Source organism: Chrysemys picta, chromosome 11 (genome assembly GCF_011386835.1).
Source record: "Chrysemys picta bellii isolate R12L10 chromosome 11, ASM1138683v2, whole genome shotgun sequence".
Classification (NCBI taxonomy): domain Eukaryota; kingdom Metazoa; phylum Chordata; order Testudines; family Emydidae; genus Chrysemys; species Chrysemys picta.
In genome coordinates, this window is record NC_088801.1 from 58,493,202 (window position 1) to 58,505,939 (window position 12,738).

Below are 12,738 nucleotides of genomic sequence, written 5' to 3' on the forward strand. Positions count from 1 at the left end.
CTGTTGCTGTTGAGTTTCTTGATCATACACAGGATCTTCTGCTGCATCTGGTACTGTTGGCACATCTCCTTCTTGACTACTATCCTCATATTCAGGTATTGGCATTGAAATATCACCTGTTGCAGTTGCGAAGTTTTCATTATCAGTGCTACTGTTTGTTGGGTAAGGTGTGTTTTCCAGTGGTTTGAGAAATGAAGTTATTGGTTTTGAGCTCTTAGCTGCTGCTTCACTCAGGCTAGGTCTACACTACCCGCCTGAATCGGCGGGTAGAAATCGACCTCTTGGGGATCGATTTATCGCATCCCAACGGGACGCAACAATCGATCCCCGAATCGACCCTTTCTCTCCACCAGCGGAGGTGGGAGTAAGCACCGTCGACGGGAAGCCGCAGAGGTCAATTTTGCCGCCGTCCCTACAGCGGGGTAAGTCGGCTGCAATACGTCTAATTCAGTTATGCTATTCGCGTAGCTGAATTTGCGTATCTTAAATCGATCGCCCCCCCCCCCCCCCCCCGTAGTGAAGACCTGCCCTCAGTTGTTTTTGCCTCTCTTGCTTGCAGCACTTTCAGAGCTCCTCTTCATAGTGATCTATCTGATCGATTTACACCTGAAATGTTCTAAAGTAAATATGTAGCCTACCCACACTTGAAATAGTCTGCTGTAAATAAATAGCCTATCTACACTTGAAATCTTCTACTGTAAACATGTACACAAATGCTGAAAATACTTAAAATGAAGGAATACTAATTAAGAATATAAAATGAAACAGTCAGTCAGGTTATTATCCTTATCACTGAATCAAAACTCAAGCATGCAAGGTATAATATAACAGGCTGACCTGAAGACAAAGGGATGACATATATATATAGTAAACACGGATACAGACAGAGGGATAATGTCCAAAAATTTCAAATGTATGTCCTCACAAATTTTCACCGTGAATCTGGGCCTATAGACAATAAAAGCCTATGATGATGGCCAAGCTACCAAGCTAGGGCTCAACCTCTTTTAGCTACCATATGAAGATAATAATGAGGAATTCTCACACAAATAATTCCTTAGTCAACTAGACGTAAAACTATAAAGACACTGAAATGTAACAATTCTCTGCCTTTCAACACAAACTTGATGCAGCACCAGTCACAAGTAGTGGTTTGTTTATATAATCCGCTGATCTGAGAGGACAATTCTCCCACTGATTGGCCCTGACTGCAGCCTTCATTAACAGGACCTTCAGGCGCTGATCTCTATCCTTTAATGTCCTGGGCCAAAAGGTCTTGCAGATGGCACAACGATCCTTCTGATGACTCTCTCCTAAACACTTCAAACATGAAGTGTGAGGATCGCTTCTGGGCATACACTTGCTGCAGGCCTGGAGATCCCGGCATGCCCTGGCATCGAGAGAGCTTAGGAGGGGAAACCCATGCCCCAAAGGAAACTTAATCTAACACTAAGGGCTACTAACTAGTTAATTAACCTACAGAGCTAATGAAAACTATGTATATAGACTGCTAAATATGCTTGCCGAGACAAGAGCACAGGGAAGTTCCAGCTAACCATCACTGGAGGCAAGAAGTAACTGAGGGGATGGCGGGTCAGCAGGGCTCTATATTGAGCACCATAAAGGCGCGATTCCAGGGGGCGCCCAGATCGACCCAACGGATGCTGCTATGGGAAAATCTTCCGGCTACTGTGCACGTGCACACCCCTGATTGGAATGGACATGAACAAGCACTCAAAGAACCACCTTAATTTCTTGAATCTCAAAAATTGAGTGCTTGATTTTTTTCTCCCCACACATTTGCACTAGTGTGTATTTATTTATTTATACATACATATACTCACACACACACACACACACACACATACACAAATGTATGTACCAATATTAAAAACTAATCCTTTTACTACTAGGCAGATGAACCTGAGTTATCCTGGATTCATCCATATGGAAGAGATGAAACGGTACTTTGTTCTTCTGACGTCTCCCATTATGAACTCCAGGTGGAAATAGGTATTCTAATTCTATGCTGAAATATGCTTTGTCCATACAAGATTTTTCCTGCAAGTGGCCATTCTTTATATATATTAAAAAAAAAAAAAATCCCGTGAGGGGAAAAACTAGAAGCTGAGAAAACATGTATTCTCGTTGTTATAGAGCCACCCAAAACTATTTTAAGATCTCTGTAAATGTTTGCACCCTTCTTGACTTCTGATCTTAGCTGATTATTTTTCTAGTGTTGTGAATTTCACTTAATGTTTAAAAAAATACAGTAGAAATTCACAAAGATACACAAAAACCTGCCTGAATTTGAAATCTCTGTTCCAACTAGGAGAAGAGATTTTCTGCTCATCTTGCTGCTAATATTTTTTTTAATAAGTGACCACTCTAAATCGGTTACATTGATTGTAAATATAGTAGAGAGCAAATCAGCATTGCGGTTCTGGTGGCTGTGGCACTTGACAGTTTCTTATCACTCACAGGTGTGGTAGATGGTCCTAAATATGGCTGTACTGCATCACTATGTTTAGAATGAGTGCCAGTGGTGGTAGTTCTTTAAGTTGGACATCAGCAAAGTAGTCAGCATTTGTAAGACACTTTATTGGTCCTGAGAAGTAAGACTTGTTTAAACAATTTTGATTAGACTAAACAGAAGCAACAACCACGACTTGACTAGTTTTCTGGCTGATGTTACATGTAAGCATGCACTGTTAACTGCACGCTTAAAGCCATAGATTCACTGCAGTCAGCAGCAGTCTGTTAGAATTCTAGGACTGTTTGACTACTTAGTGCTGAAGTAATGTTGTGGGTTCTTTTTAAAGCTACCTTTTATAATGTTAATGAAAGACAGTTGGCTTGCTTCTGGTTACAGGAAGAGGATTCAACAATTTAACTTCAATCTACCTTGCCCGACACACACCTACAGGAACGCTTGTGGCTGTAAGGATCACAGACTTAGAAAGCTGCTCTGAAGAACATTTGAAAGCTTTACAGGTAAAACAGTGGGACTTATATAGATGTCTGACACAGAAACTATAATGTATGTGAGTATATGCAGTTAACCAGTACCAGAGACAGCTGTGTTATATGAACTGGTGCAAACTAAATTAAGTGGCTTCTTGATAAGGTACTAGAGAATAAACTGAAGTCTTCTGCCATACAACAATTTCTAATCATGCAGGAATCCCAGTTTGAAACACAAACTCTATACTCTTCACTAGAATAAGGGGCTCAGAATTAATAACAAACAAACAGCAGTTCAGATAGACATTGAAAGCTTCAACAATTTGTTTGAATTTCCATTGCAGGATGTGCAAAGCTTGTTAGCTAGTAGAACTGCATTTACAAAATTGACTTTTTTAAAGTTACTGAGGACCTGTGTAGTTAAGGTTTTTGTTAAGATAATTATCTTCCAATAGCTTACTCACTTTTGTTTAATTCTCTAGAATGAAGTGGTGCTATCCCACTTTTTCCAGCACCCCAACATACTGACACTTTGGACAGTGTTCACTACTGGCAGCTGGCTTTGGGTCATCTCTCCGTTCATGGCCTACAGTAAGAATTGTAACTACAACTTGGGAAGAAGCTTACTGAATTAACTCTGGATTAGATAGCTCAGTCCCTAACACCAGGCTTGTGGCAATGGAAGAGCACGAGACAGAGCAATTCTATATTTCCTTTCAGCATCTCTTCTCTTGTAGAGCTTGGATGTGTCCTAGTTCCTCTGTGCCAGACTTGTGAGTTTTGCTTCTCCTAGAAGGCAGTGTGGATTAGCTATAGGGGTGAAACAGCCGGTTTCCAGTTCATGGAAACATGATTTAGGATGTGGTAGGCTTCATTGTGATCTTTTACTACTGGAAGAATCACTTTCTTTCAGTGATATACTCTGAGGTGACTTTCTTCCTCAGCAGTTGCCTCCCTGTATAAGTCATTGTAAAGAGAGAACAATGTTTCTTTTAGGGGGTACATGAACAGTGGAGAGAGTGCTGTGTTATAGTAGGAATAAAGATTTATCACTAACACCACCTGCATGCTTAGCGTGATTTTTCTTTTCTTTTCAGATTCAGCTAGTCACCTACTGAGGACTTACTTCCCTGAAGGAATGAGTGAAGCTTTGATAGGAAACATTCTGTTTGGTGCAGTTCGAGGGTTAAATTATATGCACCAAAATGGCTACATTCACAGGTATGAGACAATTAATACCATAGGTAAGAAGTTATAGCAACACACAAGCTTCCAAACTGAAGCTACTCATTAGTCTATTCAGTTTACCAGAAGCCTATGCCTGATTGCTTTAGAGGAAAGTGAGTTCCCTTTCAACACCCATTTCTCTTGTTACTCACAAATTGTTCAGTGCTGTGGAGTAGACACACGTCCTTCTCGGAGCATTTTCTTGGTTTGATACCCTCCAGGCTCTCTGGCATAGCTAGGTTAGCTGAAGATACTACTTCTGTTCCTATAAAATGTCTAATCACTTTTGAGCCTTCCTGCCACATTGACTTTCTGCAGCAGTACATTGCAGAGGTTGAACTATAATGCTTTGTAAATAACTTCCCTTTATCTATTCTAAATGTGTTGCTATTCAATTTAATTGTTCTTTTACGGGGGGGGGGCTGGATGAATGGGAGAACTTGCTTGGTCATCTTTTACTGTTTATACAGTGCTTTGGAGATGTAAAGCACTCTAAGTTTTCAGTAGTGTTATGGAGTTTGTTGATAAATTGTATAATCAGTTGCTTGACCACACTTTTGTTTGTTATGAAATATAATCAAGAGTCCAAATAACGATTGTCAGGTTTATTAATATGGAAAATATGTTCTATACAATGCCAGTCTCCAAAGGACAGTCCTGTGCAGCAATATTACACATTCACCTTACACAGAAGGTGTGCTCCCAAAAGTTACATCCCTGAAGTCATCTTTTTATAACTTACTTGTTTACCAGAAAAAGGAACTGTATACTTCACCTGCAACTGTATTGAATTAATCAGCTTTTTATCTTGTTTGTTTCTGGTACCATGGTGAACCCTGTTATCTCTTGTTCTGAACCCATGCATTCCAGGTACTAAAGAGTGTAAAGACACCTCCTAGGCTTGTAGCAGGATAAATAGGTCTGTGAGGGTAACTCCCTTTCTGTTGCTATGACAAAACAATTAAATGTCCAGATACTGACAGTTTTCCTATCTTTGTAAGCCAAAGTTTACTTCAGCTAATGCAAGCTATTATGGAATACTTAGCATAAGTGAACAGAATTATAATAAAGGTACAGGCCAATTTGGGCTATATAACTGCTATTTTAATGCTTAATATTATGTATACTGAAATGCTTGGAACATATATTGTGGATAGTATTATCAACATAATATATATGTATGCTAGCTAGTTATATTAGTCAACAGGTTGCAGCATTGACTTCCTAGTTATGGTTATAACAGGTTTCTAATCTTAAAAAAAAAAAACACTTGAAACCTAATTCCAGTTTCCTAAAAAGCTTCACTTGTTCAAACTTTTCATATGGCCTCTAATAAGAGGAGGATTCATGGTGAAAGCATTTTTGAGCTATGGAACTCCAAAAAGATTGTTCACTTTTCCCAAAGACTTCTAAAAAGCCTGAACTTCTCTTAACATTTTATTTTTAAAAGTAACAGCTTTGTCCAGAAGCTCCACATTTGTCTTATACTAGTTCTGACTATTTAATATCAGACTTCATGGTTTATAGTGGAAGACAAGTTTCCAACACAAATTCTTACCTCCAAGAACAGTCTGGTCTTAAGCAAACTTCTTGTTGGTTCTTTAACTTGAAGCTTCTATCAAATTGTGAATTTACCAGAAATTTGAAGTGGCACAATGATGCTGCTTCAAAACTGGAAATATGTTTACCATAAACTAAAAATAGGGCCTTATTAGGAAGTTACAGATTTAAAAATAAGGCAAGTCTTGAAATGCATAGTGTGACAAAGTTCCTCCTCTATCTTGGTGGGTTATTGGCGGATTTGCTTGCCTCAGAGATTCACCATGTGGGTTGTGGAACAGCCCAGAAATCATCCCCTCTGGTAGAACCCACAGTCCAGGTCAATTGGGAGGTTTGGGGGGAATTTGGTCCCGCCCTCTACTCCAGGTTCCAGCCCAGGGCCCTGTGGACTGCAGCTGTCTAGAGTGCCTCCTGGAACAGCTGCACAACAGCTACAACTCCCTGGGCTACTTCCCCATGGCCTCCTCCCAACACCTTCTTTAGCCTCACCACAGGACTTTCCTCCTGATGTCTGTTAATGCTTGTATTCCTCAGTCCTCCAGCAGCACGTCCTCTCACTCCCAGCTCCTTACGCACACACCTCACTAACTGGAGTGAGAGCCTTTTTATACCGGGTGTCCTGATGAGCCAGTCTGTCCTAATTGATTCTAGCAGCTTCTTCTTAATTGGCTCCAGGTGTCCTAATTAGCCTGCCTGCCTTAACTGGTTCCAGCAAGTTCCTGCTTGTTCTGGAACTGCCCCTGTTACCTTATCCAGGGAAAAGGGATCTACTTAATCTGGGACTAATATATCTGCCTTCTATCATTCTTCTGTAGCCATCTGGCCTGACCCTGTCACATAAGGAATAATTCGAACACAAACCTTAATTTGGACTTCATCTCCTTGTTCACCTCAGCCTGTAGACCAGACACTTTATATTTTTGCCCACCCTTTACATATCCAACATCCATTCTTCCGTATCTATTCCCTTATACAGTGTTCACTGTATCTGACATGCAAATCACTGAACACTAGCTAAAGACCCAACCCTGCTCTAGAGATAACAGCATCTTATATCTTAACTCTGGAATAGAGTTCAGAGAATGTCTCCTTCCCCATCCCCCCAAATCCATTATAAGGTGGAATAATTGGTTTGACCTCCTCTCTATGCAGATGCCCCAATATATATACCTCATTTTTTCTTGTATAACTCTGTGGATGCACCTTTACCCCCATTCACTGTACTCGTTGACTGCAGGTGCCAGAGTGCCATATTCACTGATACAGACAGAGGACCTATGTATACTTTACATACCTGCTGGCTTGACTATCTCCTCCATTAGGGAGTATTTGACTACAAATAAAACTGACTATTGGGGAGAATTTAATTTGTTGTATTATAATACCTGTATGCCAGTGTATGTGAATGCTAGTGGAGACATAGTTATGGTGGCAGGCAGAACCTTAGCTTTGATATCTACCTTTTCAAATAGTGTTTCAAAACTCTTTCAGTGAGGCACCGTGGGGGGGGTGTACTCAAAAAAAAATTTTGTTTGGGGGCGGGGATTTTATATACAGGAAAATGTCCAATTTTTACAATGAACACCATATAAAGGCTTCAGATTGCAAAGTCAGGGTTTTTTAACCATGCATTTTGGATAAGAGATTGTGTTTATACAGTTTCTCTTCACCCATCTTTAACATGCGTCTCAGTCGGCTATAGCATGATGACGTGGTCAGTCTATCTCAGAAATAGTTTATAAATATATGGCAGGCTTTCTACTGTAGTAATAAGTAACATTCATTTGAGTGATTTTTTTTTTATAACTACATTTTATCACTTTGTTTCAGGAATATGAAAGCTAGCCACATTCTTATTTCACGGGATGGTCTGGTTTCTCTGTCTGGCTTAAACCATCTCTACAGTTTAGTTAACAATGGACAGAGGTCAAAGGTTGTGTATGATTTTCCCCATTTTAGTACTTCAGTACTTCCTTGGCTGAGTCCTGAGCTACTGAGACAGGTCAGTATAAACCAGTTAATTTTGCCTTGAGTCTCTGGATATGGCCTTTTCCTTTTTTTAAAGTTTGTACTTAGTAGGCTTGTGAAAGAGTCATAAAGGCTATTCATTTCAACTTCCAAACTAGATTGTTTAGGAATCTTAAAATAAATTGTGGCTTTATGGTGGACCCACGTAGCTTAATGTTTTTACCTCTTGCCTGTTTGTAACAAAGGTTCTAAAGGACGTGATCCTAATGAACACATTTTTTTCCCATGGAAACCTGAAAATAATTGCATTGACTTAACTCTCTCTTCTGTATAAATATCAACTGTGAAATCTATTAACCAGAGCTGTGTGCATTAAATCATTCTTACACTCAGAGGGCCCAATCTTATATGAGCAGCTCACCCACAACTTGTTGGCTATGGAATATTAGGATTGGGTCCTGAAACTGTATTATATCTACAGTATATTTGCATATGCATATTTTTGCAGTACATATTCAGTAGTTCCCAGTGTGTTGATATAATGATTTTTCTCTCCCACAGGATTTGTATGGGTATAATGTGAAGTCTGACATTTACAGTGTGGGGATAACAGCATGTGAATTAGCCAATGGATATGTACCATTTCAGGATATACCTCGTGCAAAGGTAAAACATTAAATACTCCTAAATCCTTCTCAAAACTTCATTCACAGGACTATTTTTCTCTTACAGATACTGTTTAATAATAAAGTTACTACGAAATATATTAAAGGGTGGCACTTTTTTTTTTTTTTTTTTTTTTAATTTAAAACATACATGCTGCTTCCTAGGGCAAAGGAGCTTCCAACTCCTGTTTTTTCTGAAAGGTCCTATTACAAAAACTCTGTCCCTGGATCCTGACCAGAGTGCAGCCACTACCACAATTTTATGGGCCCTAGGCCAGTGTTTCTCAAATGCAACCACCGTGGCCGCATGTGGCCACCAGGGGCTTTTCTTGCGACTACAGCCTCCCGGGCTGTTATGGGGGGTGGGTAGAGAAGGAGGAAAAAAGTCACGAGTTGCCCCTCCCTGTTGCTTCTGGATGCACCGTCTTGGTGTTGATCACTGGGGTGCCAGCAGGGGTTGGGCCCTGTCCCCCCTTTGGAAACACCTGGGGCACAGTGCTGGAGAACCAGGCAGCCGGTGAGTTCCCCACCTTCCCAGGGGCTGTTGGGCTCAGGCTTGGGGCTTCAGCCCTGGAGTGGCAGGGCAGTGGGGTAGCAGGTTCTGGCCACAGGGTTTCGTGCTCCAGCCCCCCACTGCCTCCCACCCACCCCCATTGTTCCTGGCCCCTGCTGTCTCCCACTCCCCACTCCAGAGCTTAATTTGTTCCGGGGCTTGACAGGGCTGAGTAAGTCTGTTGTGAAAAGCAATACTTGTATGTTTGTTAATATCGCTTTTCACAACAAACTATCTAGGGGAAAAAAATTATAATGATTTGGACATATATATGTGCATATTTATTTGTTTTTCCTAAAGCTAATTAAGTATTTTAGGGAAAAGTGTGAGCGCGGCCAAAAGCAAGAGTTGGTGGCCGCACTCTGAGGCCACCAAAACATTTGTCCTGAGAACCCCTGCCCGAGGCACACACCTGTGTGACACACTTCTGAAAGAAGGAAGCACCTGTCCAGCTGCCTAGCCCCTCTGAGCACAATGATGACTCTTTGGACTCCCCTATACTTACACACCCTCTTCCAGAAGCAGTTCACACACACTCACACATTTGCTCTTTTTCAATACTAAATCATACAAAGCCAAGAAGAGTAGATCATACAAAACAAACTTCTTAACTACGATGCCACTTTCTAGCTCACCCTTCCCCTGGCAGTCCTTCGGGACCATTGATATCCAGGAAGGCACGGTACAGGTTGAACCTCTCTAGTTTGGCACCCTCGGAACCTGACCGGTGCCAAACCAGAGAATCTGCCAAACCATGGGAGGTCAATATTGTAGCGAGCCTCTCTTTATTTTTATCTCGCTGAGGCAAATAAATGGAACAACGCTTGCAACACCACCTAGCCAAGGCTCACCGGCTCTCTTTATAACAAAAGTGTTAGAGTAGTTACACAATTTTACTCTATTGACACAAGGAAATATATAGATAAAGCATAAAAAACATCAAATAATATGAAAAAGAAAGATGATAATACAGGTAAATCTATAATTTACTCACCTAAAATGCTGCCTGAATTCCGCTTCCAAAGTGATGTGACAAGAACTGCTAACTCAAATTACATTCGTGTTACATCTGGGGTCTCTGCTGTAGGTATATCTGGGGTAGATGAAGTGGAGATAACAGGATTTTCGACTGTAGAGTGCTGCTCACTGCTGCTCTTCGCTAACTTTAACCAATCTTCCAGCTTGTCTTATGTATTTTGGTTTTTCTTTAATGAGTTTTTCTCATATCATGTAGAGCGACATGATCACTTGCTCAGAAATGAAATGTCTTTGCTCCAGTCCTCCTATTAAATTTGTTGCCAACTGAATCCATTTATCTATAGAAATTTTTTCTGCAACATCCTCATCATCATCTTCATCACCATGACTGGCTTCTTCGTTATCTTTGTTTTTTCCCTGCTATACCATTTGCACAATTTCTTCATCTGTCATTTGAGTAGCAATTGGTGCATCTTTGTCGACTTCCATCCAGTCTAGTAAATTTTCCTCTCCCAAATCCCTGGCCAGCTCAACCACTACAGGGTCGGACATACCGCTGGCATAGTCCATTAACTCACTAACAATTTTTTGGTTTTCAGACACTTGAAATGCAGTGAACTCGGACTCGTCATTGACGTCAGGACTGTCCTCAAACATTAGGGTTGGCAACAATTTGTGCCATCCATTCTTCTGAGTAGATGGAGTTACTCTTTCCCAGGCTCTAGCTAGTGTCCAAATCATATCCTTGAGGTTAAATTCTTTCCTAAATGTTGTCAAACTCTTCCTATCATTAAGTGATACTAGCAATTGGTGCATAAACTCAGACCTGTACATATACTTCAGGGATCGTAAGATACCCTGATCACCAGGCTGAATCAGGGAGGTACAGTTTGGGGGTAAATACAGACCCACCACATTATCTTTGACAAGCAGCTCTGCGTTAGGGTGGGCAGAGCAATTGTCGAGAATCAGCACAATTTGGCACGTCGGATCCAGGCCTACCGAGGTGCAATGGGCTCTTGCCTCCAGTACAAAATATTTCTCAAACCACTCGAGACATAGATTAGTCGTTATCCATCCCTTTTGTTGCCATGATATATCACTGGGAATATTTTCACCCCTTTGAATGCCCTTGGGTTCATACTTTTCCCAATAATCATGAGCTTGCATTTGTGTGTGCCTGTTGCGTTGCTATACCCAAGGACAGTTATCCTGTCCTTTGACTCCTTCGTACCAGATGGTGGCCCCTTTGCATCAGTCGCCAATGGTTTTTTTTAGGCATACAGTGCCAATAAAGAGCAGTTTCATCAGCATTGTATACCTTCCCCAGCGGATAACTTCTCATTTGCAACTAACTGTGCAAATTCGTCAACGTACTTAGCGATAGCTTCCGTATCTGCACTTCTTTTTTCACTGCACACGTGACATAGACTAATGCCATGCCAGTTTTTAAATTTCTGAAGCCATCCTTGCAAATAGTCACTCACACTTACACTGCAGGTTAAGTTCTTTGTGGAATATTTTTACTTGTGCCATCATCATCTCATCTGAAATGTTAACACCATTGTTCCTATGAAGCTTGAACCAATGTATAAGCGCACTATCTAAATTGCTGCTTTTCCCCTCCTTCAATGTCTTACAGACACTCATACTTTTTTTTACTATCACTTTCAGCAAAAAAATAAAGGATTTGTGTCACGGGGCGGGACTCACCCTTGTGGCACCTCCCACTGGTCGTCCAGGGAATTAGCGTTTCCAGCCTCCGGAGCACCCTCTTCAGGCCAGTGTCCCGCTTGCCACTGGGCCCGAGTCCCTCCTGGACCCCAGTGCCCCTTTCAGGCCGGGGTGCTGCCCCCTGGCAATACCCCCACAGATCCCTCCCCCGGTAACCCCCACCCTCTATCCCCACCTCTCCTCAGACTATGGCTACTGCCAGTCTCAATCTAGCCCCCGTTCACTGGGGCAGACTGCAGTGTAAATGCCTCTCATCACCGGCAAGGGGGGGTTGAACCTGCTGCCTCTGCCTACCCCCGGGCTGCACCCCTGCAACCCCAGTACCTATTTGGCCTTAGACAAGGTCTGCAGCTTGGGGGTTTTCCAGGCAGGAGCTCCCTGGCTCCCTTGCCCTATTCCCCAGCACTGCTCTACTCCGGTACCTGCCAAGTCCTCCCCTCTCTACTGCTAGAAAGGGACTCTGTGTGCTCCTGCTCTCTGCCCTCTTATAAGGGCCAGCTGGGCCCTGATTGGGGCGTGGTCGCATCTGTGGCTGGTTCCCCAATCAGTCGAGGCTTGCTGCTTTTCCTAGCAGCAGCCCTCTCCCGGGGCTGATTTCAAGCCCTTCAGGACAGGAGCAGGTGACCACCCCACTACAATTTGATTCTTTTGTTTCTTCAGATCATACACTATAGATGGCCCTATATTGTAAAACTCACACAAGGCACATACCAATGTGCCCTTTTACAATTTCTGCAGCAATTCCACCTTTTGCTGTATGGATATTGGCACATGCTTACGCTTAGCAGCATTACCAACACTTCCACTGCTTGCTGGTCTCTTAGAAGATATATTTAGGGGTCAATTAGAGCTAAATAACAGCACAGAACATTGAGAGCCAGGACTGGCGGGACTTTGCTGGATCGCAGGAAACTTGGCCCCACCCACGCTAAGCGGATATCTGGCTAACTAAAATCATCCCAGACCCCAGATGTTGCTGGACCAGAGAGTGCAGGACTAGAGATGTTCAACCTGTATCCCTTGCCTCGTACAGGGGGTTACATGGTGGGTGATCTCTCCCACAGCTTCTGTGACCTTGCTCTCTCCTGT

At 42.2% G+C, this 12,738-nt stretch overlaps 2 protein-coding genes across 4 annotated transcripts in view; one reads left to right on the forward strand and one right to left on the reverse strand.

Moving 5' to 3' along the window:
- The window catches only part of LOC135974151 (serine/arginine repetitive matrix protein 2-like), a 994,828-nt gene that overhangs the window by 847,023 nt on the left and 135,067 nt on the right, over positions 1–12,738 (reverse strand). The gene's annotated exons all lie outside the window — the stretch shown is intronic.
- STRADB (STE20 related adaptor beta) overlaps positions 1–12,738 on the forward strand; it is a 32,137-nt gene that overhangs the window by 15,491 nt on the left and 3,908 nt on the right. For all 3 annotated transcript variants that reach the window (XM_005306245.5, XM_065560931.1, XM_065560932.1), the window contains exons 4-9: positions 1,914–2,013; positions 2,873–2,994; positions 3,447–3,555; positions 4,062–4,185; positions 7,582–7,753; positions 8,281–8,385. In XM_005306245.5, the coding sequence (XP_005306302.1) occupies positions 1,914–2,013; positions 2,873–2,994; positions 3,447–3,555; positions 4,062–4,185; positions 7,582–7,753; positions 8,281–8,385 (732 nt within the window). The remainder of the gene's footprint in view (positions 1–1,913; positions 2,014–2,872; positions 2,995–3,446; positions 3,556–4,061; positions 4,186–7,581; positions 7,754–8,280; positions 8,386–12,738) is intronic.